Source organism: Oxyura jamaicensis, chromosome 12 (genome assembly GCF_011077185.1).
Source record: "Oxyura jamaicensis isolate SHBP4307 breed ruddy duck chromosome 12, BPBGC_Ojam_1.0, whole genome shotgun sequence".
Lineage (NCBI taxonomy): Eukaryota > Metazoa > Chordata > Aves > Anseriformes > Anatidae > Oxyura > Oxyura jamaicensis.
The window spans coordinates 4,082,297-4,095,488 of NC_048904.1; the positions used below are offsets into that span (position 1 = coordinate 4,082,297).

General features: G+C 39.6%; 1 protein-coding gene across 1 annotated transcript in view; it reads right to left on the bottom strand.

Moving 5' to 3' along the window:
- Positions 1-822: 822 nt before the first annotated feature.
- The window catches only part of ISY1 (ISY1 splicing factor homolog), a 13,186-nt gene continuing 816 nt past the window's right edge, over positions 823-13,192 (bottom strand). Inside the window, exons 3-11 of the mRNA XM_035337657.1 lie at positions 12,066-12,117; positions 10,672-10,737; positions 9,270-9,312; positions 9,026-9,138; positions 8,227-8,344; positions 7,234-7,356; positions 3,810-3,919; positions 2,361-2,447; positions 823-1,614 (exon numbers count right to left, since the gene is read on the bottom strand). Of these exons, the coding sequence (XP_035193548.1) occupies positions 1,507-1,614; positions 2,361-2,447; positions 3,810-3,919; positions 7,234-7,356; positions 8,227-8,344; positions 9,026-9,138; positions 9,270-9,312; positions 10,672-10,737; positions 12,066-12,117 (820 nt within the window). The 3' untranslated portion in view covers positions 823-1,506. The remainder of the gene's footprint in view (positions 1,615-2,360; positions 2,448-3,809; positions 3,920-7,233; positions 7,357-8,226; positions 8,345-9,025; positions 9,139-9,269; positions 9,313-10,671; positions 10,738-12,065; positions 12,118-13,192) is intronic.

The window sequence follows — 13,192 nt, forward strand, 5'->3', positions numbered from 1 at the left end:
CTGGCAAGGCCATTTGGCAGCTCTAGTTTATTTTTGTTTGCCTTTTTGTCATACTATGGTTTGGTGACAAACGCTCCTGAAGCTTGATAAGGGCTTAACAGCCAGCCTGCTGATTTATTAAGCTCCAGGAACTCTGTGGCTTAGTGCCAGGCAAAGCCCTTAGCTTTCACATACTAATCTCTTCCATAGGTGAAGTACACTACTCTGATCCAGTCCTGCCTGTCCATAAACCTGTTAGCACATCCAACATGAAAGGAGCCTATTCTTTCATTCTTGGTGGTCAGACATTTCAGGGAAGGAACTCTAGGGAAGTGTTATCTTTTACAGCAATACAAATAACCTGTGGATAAAGTACATTAGCTTCTCTAAGAGGAAGACTAGAAAACACTCAAGAGACAGCAGCAAAAAATAAAAACAGCTTCAAAAAGATGCGTGCAACTCAGAGAACATAGAATTGAGTCAAGAAACAGACTAGTATGCTGCTACAATACAATATAGAGCTGAATATTAAAAGCATCTAGAAACTCTGTAGTCCCTGATGTGGGTAGTTGTTTATAGTGTGTTCCTTAGACAGCACTTCCACTCCATGGCTACAGGAGTCCAATTTAAAGTTTCATTCAGACCTGTATAACAATGTTACTCACTCAGACCCTAAACAAGCCTTCTGCTGTGATCTGCCTCTTTTCACATGATACACAAGCTGTGAGCAGGAGGGGATGCCCAACTTCAAACCCTTCTGTGGATGACTGTTTATGACCCTATTCTTTGACTAGGATTAGGGTAAAGAGCACAATCCTTTGAATTAGAATGAAACTAGACATAAATGTGTATAAAATTTAATAAAAATATTTGAACAAGGTATTACAAAGATGAAAGTATTTACAATAGCTGCTAGAATATCCAGCATTTGAGCAGTTCATACTCACGGCTCCAAACCATAAAAATGGTAACAGCTTTTGGACAATACTGCATGTGTCATATAAAGAAGCAAATCAACTTCAAAATCATTCAAGATCTGCCATCAAGCTCTCTCTAAGCAGGTTCTAAGCTATTCTGGTAAGCTAACCAGGCATAACAGACTAAGTTACTTCTGGACTCAGGTCAGCTAAACTCAACATGAGAAATACGTTTACATAAATACGGATACAGGAGACAGACCAGCAGTAACATCAGTTAGATTTCTCTAGTGATTTAAGTAGTTATTTGGTTTGCTGGTTTATCTGAAAGATGCACTGCCACACAGAGTGTTTACAAAGTGAAATGACTAAAGACTTACTGGAGATGTAGAAACCATGCTATTCTAGGCTTGATCTTTCACAGCACCAAAGTGCAAGTCTTCTTAGCAGATTGACCAAAAGAGTGTTTTTGCTTTTGTAGAGTACACTACCTTGATCACAACTTACTCTTAACATTCACGGGAACTTTCAGAGCTAAAAGTGCCTGCTGTCAGAATATATCAAACTGGTGCTTTAGGATGGATTATAACCAGGACATATTCATGCAGCATTATAATCCTAAAAGTCTTTTTGCTTCTTCACTCTGTGCCATGAGAGTTTCGCTAGCATACTTCTGAAGAAGCTCCATCTTCTTTCGCCGTACAAGAGCTTCCTCAATCTGGAAGTATAAAAGTAAGACATTCAGCTTAGTTGAGATGCTGAAACTCAGAACAGCCAGCTAGCAAAACAGGAAGAAGCACAAGAAATGAACAGTGAAAGTTAAGAGGCTTATACTGGTATAAAATCAGTGGAATAGAGGGAAGGGATACCATCAAGTGCCCTTGAGAGGTGGGCCATACAAACATCATGAAGTTCAACAAAGCCAAGCACAAGGTCCTGCATCTGGGTCGGGGCAATCCTAAGCACAAATATGGACTGGGCAGAGAACGGATTGAGTAGCCCTGTGGGGAAAGACTTGGGGGTACTGGTGGACAAAAAAAAATGAAAATAATCTGGAAAAGTGTGCTCGTAACCCAGAAAGCCAGCCACATCCTGGCCTGCATCAGAAGAAAGGTAGCTGGCAGGTCAAGGGAGGTGATTCTGCCCCCTCTTCAGCTCCCTAAGATCCACCTGGAGCACTGCATCCAGGTCTGGGGCCCCCAGAATTCTGTGATTCTGTGGTAACACCACAACAGATTCCAAGTTATGCAAAAATGCAAAAATGAAGGTTTAGGAAATTCTCAAATGAAGAGGGGTATAGCAATGGTACTGTAATTGTGGGCAGTTCCACAGCATTTGCAAGAGGATTAAACAGTCACAGAGTAAAATCACTGAAGGAACAAGAGTAACATCACTCAAGGAACAAATTATGTATCTTGCAATAGCAAGAGCACATGTCTGCAATTCAATTTTCTGATGCCTTACCTCCTGCTGAGTTGGCACTGGAACATGTGCAATAAACTTCTGGTGGCCTTCTTCACCTTCTTTTTCCTTACCACCTTCCTCATCAGACTAAAAAAAAATTAAATGACATTAAGTTTACTTTCTGAAGGAGTCAAACACAAATCTGCCAGAAGGAACCAGTGAGAAAATAAATGAGGATACAAAAACACAGGAAGCAGGTGAAAAGGACCAAACAACAACAGAATATGACAAGCATTACATTCAGATCCTATGGTCCTTGAGATTTCCAGAATTGTTGCTTTATTTCTTCATATGGCTTTTACACTGTTGTGGAAATAATATGAACATAAGGCCACAATCTCTACTTCCGTATGTAACTCTGTCTGCAATAGCAAAGCTATAAACAAAAGAGGAGCTAGCCAATCAAGAAGAAAGCAAATGCCTTAAAAATATTAGATATATGCACCGTTTCCCTGTATAGCTCTATACTGCCTCTTTCTCATGCCTAAGAGATGGGCTTATCAATCACAAAATAATACAAACAAAACAAGATGCAGAAGGAATAACCAGTTTTAACTTACGGACTACCTCCTTTTCATTCTAGTGATAAACCCTCTTAGGTATGGACTGAGAAAATAAGAACTAGCTTTCAGTATTCCTTTTGCAGATCTCAGAGCACGCTGGGAATATCTTTCATTTCCCTTACTGCCTCTGGGTGCAGGAAGAAGAAAGAAGCAAGTAACAGTGATGACTGCAGCATCAGCAAAACCTTGTCGTATCAAAATTCAACTGTGAACAAACCCCTGAACATTAAATGTCTTTGCTGGCCTGAATTGATGGCCTGAAATTTACTACACAAAAAACCTATTTGTATTAATACAAATTGCGCCAGGGGAGGTTTAGGTTGGATATTAGGAAACATTTCTTCACTGACAGAGTTGAGGCACTGGAACAGGCTGCCCAGGGAAGTGGCTGAGTCACCAGCCCTGGAGATACTTGAAAGACATGTAGACGTGGTGCTCAGAGACATGGTGTAGTGGTAGACTTGGCAGTGCTAGGTTAAGGGTTGGACATATTTCAGAGGTCTTTTCCAACCTAAATGATTCTATGATTCTATTACTAAGGTGAGGTCATACTTAAAAGTGTGACTCAACAGTGCTGGTAACACACTACCGTACAAGCACCAGCAGTCCAGGCAATGACAGTTTCTCACAAGGTCTCAGCTAACCATTAGTTGTTTCTCTCTAGCAAAATGTCTTTCTGATCTGCCAGCTTCCATCATTCTGTAAACACAGACCAAACATACTTATCTACTAATATCTTTTTTTAAAACTAAACAGGGAAATTGAATAGGAATTTAGGCAGAGAGAAGGGCAGAATTCAGCAGCAGAGAGATTCTCAGCAAATCTCTCTTCCGTAAGGCAGCATAGAAGACACATGAAATGTAACATCACCTTAACCATCACATACCTCATCTTCATTGACAGCATAGATATTTACTTCCTCCTCCTCCTCCTCATCACCTCTTGCAAGTCGTGCCTCTCTCTCCATTTTCCATTTTTCCACTAATTCTGCTATAACTGTTCGGCAAAGGAAAAGAGCAAGTGTGTGTGGGAGCAATTTAAAGCAGCATGGTCCAGCTGTAGCCCCAATTTCCTCAACAGCAGTCCTGCAACAACTGAAGCTAGAGTTCCTTTGATTTGTGTCCAGTTTCCAAAGACTTAAACTTCTCATTTAAATCCTCTACATCTGTAATAAGCACTTACTGTAGAACTTTGATGTCAATGCTGTCTGAGCAAAATCCAATGTTAACAACTAGCGCTCTCTCACAGTACTAACTGGGGTACATTTTAGATTGAGTGTCATGGATAAACATCAACTAACCCTGTTAACACAAAAACAGGGAGCCATGTGACCAGGATAAGCGACTTCAGCTTTCTAGCATGTCAGCAGCTACAGGAATCCTGGTCACCATGTAGTTAATTAAATATGATTACGCTCCATGGAATGACCACCCACACAAGTACTTTTCATCTCAGGGTGCATTTCTTGCTTATTTTGTAGCATGCTTCCAATTCTGTAACTCACTGCTAGCTCACCGTTTAGGCTGTCCTATCTTCATTATGCAACTGAGAGCTACTAAAAGCTCTAATACAAGTTTTAAGAAGCTTCATCAGTGACAACTTAAGTGCCTAGAAATTGTAGGGAAGTGCAAAACGAATGCAACTAAACAGTAGAAATGCCTACAACTATAGAATTCAACAGTCATTCCCCTTGGCTCCCAAAGTGAACATTAAAATGGTCTCCCTAAGAAAGCAAGATCTAACCAGTGGCACGTGACTGTGTTTTGTGTGGTTTCTTAACAGAAAAGCTACACAAATTAAGAAGTGTTTTTTTTTCAATACTTCATTTTACAACAATTTAACTCTTCTGATCACATGGTAAAAGTCACAAGAACCTAGATAACAAGTGACCCAAAGGGAATCTTAGATATTGTGTACTTGCAAGGAATGTCTTTTTCCCTGCCATGCACACTGAAAGATAAATTCAGGGTTACAACAGCCACATTAACTCGAACCAACGCTCTTTTATACAGTTCCCATTTGCTTCATTTCCACGTATTGGTTCTGCTAGCATCTCTATCTCTACCCTTATTATTTCAAGTAGCACAATCACCAAAGATGATAATTTTCTTCAGTAACCATATGAATGCAAATAGGCTACCTCTCCTGCCTGCAGTTAGCAGGACGTGAGACAAACACTGAGCGAGATACCTTTCTGGCAACGCACACAACTTCCCTTCCTATGGTATCGACTGTCTGTCAGCCAGCTACTGCTCACCTGGGTTAAAGCTCCAAGCTACACTGCAGGACACAGATAAGTGCAGTATGTCCTTTTTTTCCTCCTTCCTCCGTGTCCTATAAGCTAGCCAATAAGTCATGAGGCTCTAATACACCACAACAGGGTAAAGATCTCATCACTGAGGAGGGGTAAGTGTAACAAGTAGAAGACCATATCAAGAGTCACTAAGTATTAAAAACAGTTACAAGTTCAACCTACATAACAAGTCACATTCTGAAGTTTAAACTTTTTCTAATTCCAAAGCGATAGTCATATACAGAAAGAAGCCCTAGGAAATGGCAAAACTACTCAAGAACATATGATCTTCGCATCTGCTGTGTTTTGTGGAAGGACCTACCAGGACTTTTTTGTATGGAGCAAATAGGACCTGCCTCCAGTTGAAGCATCCATAGAAGGTATTATAAAACATATAAAGCACATAGTAACAAATTGCCAGGATCAATGAGTGTTCACCAGAAATGCTAAAACAGCTATTTACAAAACAGCTAAGCTCTTGAAGGTGTATGGTCTCTTGCTTAAAACTACACAAATACCAGATGGCAGAAACAGTGCTGGGTTTTAAAAACAGTTTCAAAGAACTCAGCTCATAATTCTGATGTTCTCATAATTCTTACTGGGCAAGTCAGTAGGAACAAAGCTGGAGAATAAGGTGACAGATAATAAGTATCATCTATTGTGGAAGTGTTCGTTTCAAAGGGGAACTTTATTAACAATACGAAACCACTAACAGTTGTAGAGACGAAAGACAACTCTTAAGTGCCCCTCTCCCCACCCTCCAGAAAGGCTTTACACAATTGTGATTTAAGTACCTATGTGCCAGCTGTACTCAAGTTATCCGTGGGAAAAAATAATTTCAGAGTTCATCATCTCTCCTGCTTGATCTAACTTAATGTTCAAAAAGACCTTAAATCACCTACAAAATTCAACACACAGCCAAATCCAGACTGACTGTTAGGAACTACCAGGAATGGACAGTGACAATCACTGATAAAATGTAATTGCCACTGTAAAGAAAGAGTTTGTGGTGGACTTGCATCTTAAATGCTGTGTGTAGTTCTGATCACCTCCACTCCATATTTCAAACAACAGCATAATTGGAAAAGGCTTAAGAGAAGAGTGACAAAGATGATCAAAAATATGAAACCATTTCCATACAGAGAAAAGGATGTGTACACTGGAGTAGAACTTTTCATGCCTGTACAAAAAACTGGGGGAATGAGGTATTAAAATTAATTTTAGTAGCCTCAAGAGGAACTCTATGTTTTCTCTTCAACAGAGTATCAAGGGAGCAACAGTTCACCTTAACTTGAGATTTAAACCAAATCAAAGGCAGCTACTCTTCAGAAGGCCATTCATCTGACAAGCTCCTAGCTCCTACGGGAAAGGATTGCAGACAAATGCCACAGGGAGAAAAAACACACCAGCAATGAAATACAAAGTAACTACTCTGGTAGTAACTACTCTCTTTTCTTTCAAGAGAGAGAAGCTCATCCACTAATATTTACAGGTGCTAGCAGATGTGCTGGATCTGGACACGTGGAGTATTTCAAAGAAAAGACAGGAATGTGTGCAAGCTGGAAGTGGGAGAACTGACTTCTTTGGTCCTTCTGTCTTCTGTAAGACCAGGCAAGACTATTGCTTTGTTACAGAACACTATAGTGGGGAAAGAAGTGCATGCCATTCAAAAGATGCAGTTGGTTGCTACTTGACTGACAGTATGGGACATGAGAAGCATCAATTTTTTTAAAAAACAAAATGAGAACTCATTTTTTTTTTTGACTGCCTTTTCTGGAACTGTGGGTCTCTGGTTGAATTAGGTCTCTCCAAGAAAGAGGGTGCTAGATAGAGAATGAGATTTTCTAGAAAACGCAGCCATGAAGTAATACACACACAAAAGCAAACATTTTTGTTCTTTCTTCAAAAAGAGGTAGAGTGGCTTTTCTCTACATTAAAGGTTACCAGGACATTCTGATGTCTACACATCTAAGAAAAACTAGATGACTATTCACAGAGACTTCTGAATCTTGCATACCTTTCTTTTCGTGTTCTTGTTCCAGTGGCTCCAGAATACCGTCATCTTCATCTCTGTAGCCATAGTATTCGGCATCAATGGATTTCATAAGCTCAGCTCGAGTTTTTCGGGGTGGTGGAAGGGCTTTAAAAATACATGTCTCTCATTCATAAAGTCAACCTTGATAGCTTGCAGCAACCCCCACCAACTTTGCAGCAACTATAACTATCACAATAATCGAATTATCACTGGATGATCTGAACTGCTGGCAGTATCAGTGCGGGTATTTTACTCTGGCCTGCACAACCCTGATGCTTCCTATTACGTAGTTGCCACCATCTAGCAACTCTACGCTCTGTCATGCATTTTTCTCCATGTACGGGGGTTCCAGTATCGAGCAAAACTATTACATGAAAGCAGCTAGAAAACTGACTGAGGCTGCTGCAGATCACGTAGTACCTCCCGTAATTCCTGAGACAGCAAACAAGACAGAGCTGATTCAGCAGGCTTGCCTCATTTTCAAGTCCAAGTAATTCTCATTCTATGGCAAGTCAATACACGGTTTTATCTACTTACAACTAGATTTTCCTATTATGACAGCTGATTCCTGCATCAAAAAATATGTTCAAATTTCATTTTTTTAAATTCTGAACTCAGAGTATTAATTCCTATAGCTTACCATTAAAGTCAACTTGCTATGCTGGAAAGTTTCTGTAGAATATTAGTACTTACTATTTTGAACTCACAGTAGAAAACAGTTTATTCTTTTCTATGCTTCTTTTATTAAACTGTAAAGAGTCAAAGGTGCTCTTTGTCCAAAGAAATAGCATATAGTTAATTTCTTGAGTTCAGTGTTTCATGTAGCTGATCTAAGACACAGGCCAGGATATGTAGTTACTAGCATTCCCTACGTACTATAGTAAATAGTCTAGGAAAATTTACTGTCTAGTCTAAGTGGTATCTCAAAAAAATACTACTATGCAGATTTGTGTCTAGGAAGAGTTATTTACTTACGCTCCTTTTCAAAAAGCTCTCTAACTCCTGGTAAATCCTTTGCAGCTCCAAAGTATTTGTAACCTCTGTTTCCTGGAACTTCTTTCCCTTCGTGATCTAACATTTTTGGTCCAATCCTCTGAAAAATAAACAGTTGCTTTATGTTTTATTCCTTAATAAAAATAGGCATCTTAATAGGTTAAAGGATTGAGAAAGGAGATAAGCTGCATCAGTTCAAACAACCATACAAGTAAAATGCCCTCATAGCTCATCTTTATACAGTCTCTACTTTTACTAGAGAAATCACACAGCTAACCCAACAATGAAAACGGTGAAGTAGCCATACCTGATTCACTTTGACAGAATATCTAAAGCCTTCTTCTTGTCTGTACTATTACCTTCAGGTATCCTGTAAATACGCACTACTAAATCTGACAATAAACACACTTGATGTTTTGGCAAATGAGAGCTAGTCTCCTTTCATTTTCAGCAGTAATTAGGTGACCCAAGTAGAAACCTTTCTAGAGACTGAGAAGGTATGGAATCAAATAAAAGCTTACTGATGGATAAAACCAGAACACTGCTGTGCACTTTTAACAGAAGGTAAGACCCCTCAAACCAGCACTCCAAATGAAAAGTCAAATTTGCTCATCATGGAAACAAATGTTAGGTAACATTAGAAGAAATATTTAGGGATTAAATAAGGCTCCTCTCTAATAAACACTGGCCAAATAATAGTTAAATGTTGCACAGATTTTTCTCGTTATTCACTTTAGTTGTAAGCAGAACCACCATGTAGTGCAAAACAATCTGCACTTACAGCATAGTCAGGACCTCCTAGCTCCCTTATTCTGACTTCCCAGTGTCCTTTTTCCCTCAGAAGTTTGTTTATTTCATCGTTCAGGTCCCGAATTCTGAATTCGCCCAATCCAGCTGTTAAATGGAAAAGAAACAAGAAATCAAGCAACTTACTAGAGGCGCATTGCTCACATGGAATACTGTGATCTCCTGGTTAGGACCAGAGAGAGATTCAAACAGATAAAATTTAATTAGAAAAATCTTACCATTTTGAATCTGTGCCACTTTCTTGGAAATTTCGCCAATGATCTAGTTAAATAAGAACATAAAAGTGAATTTCTCCATTTAAAAAAAAAAAAAAAAAAAAAACACCACCCACAACCAACTAGAAACCCAGAAAGGTCCTTCTTGAAGTTGTCTTTTTGATCCAGAAAGTGGATCTGAGACTAACAATTTCAAATATCAACATAGATTTTATTTGGACTAACACAGTACCTCAGAGGCTTAAAATACGCAATTATTTTACATCAGTTCTCATAAACAATCAAATTCCTAATAAGTATATCCAATAGCTTCACCTCTGACTTTTCAGGCAAAGAAGGGAAGAGAGGAATGTCCGACAGGGCAGCCCTATGAGCTGGCAGGCTCAGGGAACGCTGTTTACCTTTGCTTTAGCAACTCGTTCAGTGCCATTTCAATACCAATACTGGCCAGAGTCAAAAGGTTGTGACACACAGGACAAAGCTCAGCTAGCAGATAACTACTAGTGACACCCCTCCAGGGTCAGCATCATTTAAAGTTTCTAACAGCCTGGATGCACTCTTGGAAAGGTCGTAAATGAGACCAGATGGGGGGAGCGAAGGCTGCTGAGGGACTTGGACAGGTTAGAGAATGGGTCTACAGAGTTCCACAAAGAAAAGGCAAAGTCTGCATCTGGGAGAGAATAAAGCCCATTTAAGAGTACAGGCCAACTGCTGGATGACCTGAAAGCAGCTTCTGAAGAATAAGCTGAACAAAAAACTCAACAGGAGTCAATGATACAACAGTGCAGCACAAGCTAACCTCACACTGCACTGGGTCGGCAAGAATGTGGCCAGCATGTGGAAGTGATTCTTCCCCTCTATTTGCCACTTGTGAGATCACACCTGGAGTACAACACACAAGGGCTGGAGCACACAGCACGCAAGGAAAGGCTAAGAGAGAGATGGGTTTGGTCATCCCTAAAAAGAGAAGATGAAGGGGGAAGACCCTATTGCTGTCTTCTGGAGGGTATAGAGAAAACAAAGACAGGCTGTTGGAGAGGTGCATGACAATAGGACAAGCAGTGACAAATTCAAATCGGACCATGGAAATTCTGAGTACATCCACAGGAAAAACAAACAAACAAACTTCATTAAAAGGGCTGTCAAACCCTGGTACAGGGGCCCACAGAAGTTGTAGAATCCCAATCCCATGAGATATTCAAAACCCAACTGGACACAGCCCTGGGCATTGCAATGTGGTTGTACCTTCACTGAACACGTGGTGAACTGTACGATATTCCTGTCTAAATTAAACCACAACTGTCAGTATACTGAAGAAGTCTGAGAAATTTAGCGTGTCTGTTTTAGGCAGTCTGCTTACAAAAGTTCAACCTGCTACAGAATTATAAAGGTCTATTCACATTACCTGTCGCCTCCATTTCTCAGCTTTAGGCAATTCATTGCACTCTGATGCAAGGAAAGGTCTTCGCTCCTGTTAGACAAAAAAACACACAATCTAGCATCAATAAGGTCACAGCATTTCATGCAAACTTTGTTGCTTGATTAATCCTAAATTATGCTACCAGCATCCAGTCCCTTCTGCTCCCGCCAATTTTTAATGAGTGGATAAAAAATGACTACTTGCATGCAGACCTGCCAAATTAAACTACCACAGAATACTGGGAACTACATAATCCCACTTTATTCAAAACAAAACTTGTCACCTAATCCTTCATATCACTACACAGATGAATAATGTTTCATCTACAACAGCTGCATTCACATAATTTTCAACATACTAGCATCTAAATAAAATCCACTGTTTCCCAAGCAGCTGTTAAGCTCAGGCCTTTCTTTCTCAATTACAACTACCTAAATTCCATAATTTTTCTTCAGGATGAAGAAAAATTTTGTACTCTCCCAACTACTGTTAATTAAAAACACTTTTTTTTCCCCAACCTTCACAATTTCATCTTACCTCTAGCATCGCATGCAATTATTTTGTCCCTTTCCCTACAGTACTTCCGCAGGTCAACCCTTTATATATCAAAAACTCCTTCCTTCACATAGCACACCAGAAACTGTCCCATCTTGCGTGTAAAACATCACTCCTTACAGTGCGAACACCAGGCACTTGAATTTCCAGAATTTCTTTGCCAGTTACCAAAGTTAAAATTTATAAACCTGTCTGAAAAAAAATTGGGAACACTCTGATCCCTACATAAATATTCTTGCACTTTGAGTTATGATTCAGTGAAAAGTGTACAGAAACATCCAGAGAGTTGAGAATAATTCACTAAGGTTCTACGTGGGTTTAGGGGTGCTACTTCTTGCATTACAACATGTATATATTTTTTAATGTCTAAAATGGGCTTACCAACTTTGTGAATCTGATGCCAATTCCAGCCCCCAACCCTCCCCCTCCCCCAAAACCCCTTAAGAGCCAAGACAATTAGGATCAGATGCAGACATCATGTGCTAGTTTAATAACACGCCACTTGTCACGTGCAAGCCCCGAGTTCAGAAGGATCCCCAAGACCCTCTGTTCCATGGTTACTACTTTGTTAGAATACTACCATAAGCAATTATCATTTACCAGTATTTTACGCAGTTATTTAAGAAAATTCTATTTACCATTTCTCTTTTGTGTCATTGTGAAACACAGCCCCTACTTTAACTGCTTTCCGGGTGACTAATGTCAAGCTCCTATACGATTCCTGAAAGCAGTGCATGGTTGTTCTGGAAACTGTTACAGGTTGGTGCTTGGCTTGCATTCCACCCTTCATCAGAGTAACAAAGCTTTAGTTTTTTACATCATACCTTAACTTTTCCTTCCTCAAGCTGAGCTTGACGAAATCTTGCCAAGGCCGTCCTAAAAAAAAAAAAAAAAAGGAACAAAGCAAATTTACTTGTGTACACCTACACCCCAACAGCGGTAAGCTCTGTTTGTGTTTTTTTTTTTAATATCACAGACTTAATGAACATTAAGAAAACTTAACGTTTCCTCCGTTCTGTAGAAAACGAAATGCATTCACTGACTAGCTCTTCTGACTACCAACTTCTACAACACCAGAAATCCTCAGCAGTTAATTTCTTAGACAAGCCCTGGCAAGCAACTTATTAATTTTTCTGTGTAACATATTCCAATGAGTTAGACATTAACAGCAAAAGGATGACAACAAGTTACAAACACAAGCATAAAATGTACTTATCTTAGCATCAAAAAGCAAAAAAAAATCTTCACTGAGGGCAGCAGCTTGCAATCAAGCTTATGAAAATGCCTAAAACATTCCAAGACTCTTACAACTAAACTGAGACTATACAGACCCCATTTGTTTATACATGGTTTTATTTATTTACAAGATATTTAATAGTTATGTTAAAAAGCACAAAATAACTCAGAGAGCACTTCACACCTTCTCTTTAGCTACATCTCTGTACTCTGCATGTACGACAATTATCTGGGGCTCCATCTACTGTTAAGGAGCAGAGAGGCATTTCCAGAAATACTGCAGCACTCGACGCAGTGTGCACTGGATTGTATCACTGTATGAGAGCACCTCACAAGGTACTACGTAGCTGTAGTCCCTTCAGTCACTGTGAATTACTAATACAAACTCAACAAATATTTTAGTAAAATGAATGCAAAACAAATACATTAATGAGCTTCTAACTTAGTAGTTTTAAATGTGTCGTCTGAAAACGTTCTTGAAAAGGTACTTTGGAAAGACAACAGGAGAATTAAGATATTAAAGACTGATTTTGCTCAAGGCCCTCCCAGGCAATACCTAAACCCACACTGACAGACCACGCTGTCTAGCCTTTCACCTCTGTTCCAAAAATGGAAACTGCCAAAAACCATAGTGAACTGTTAGAACAAATTCCACTTTTATTACCCAGCCCCTGCTGCAGTTTCTGTACTGGACTGGCTGGCACAGCCGGCAGCA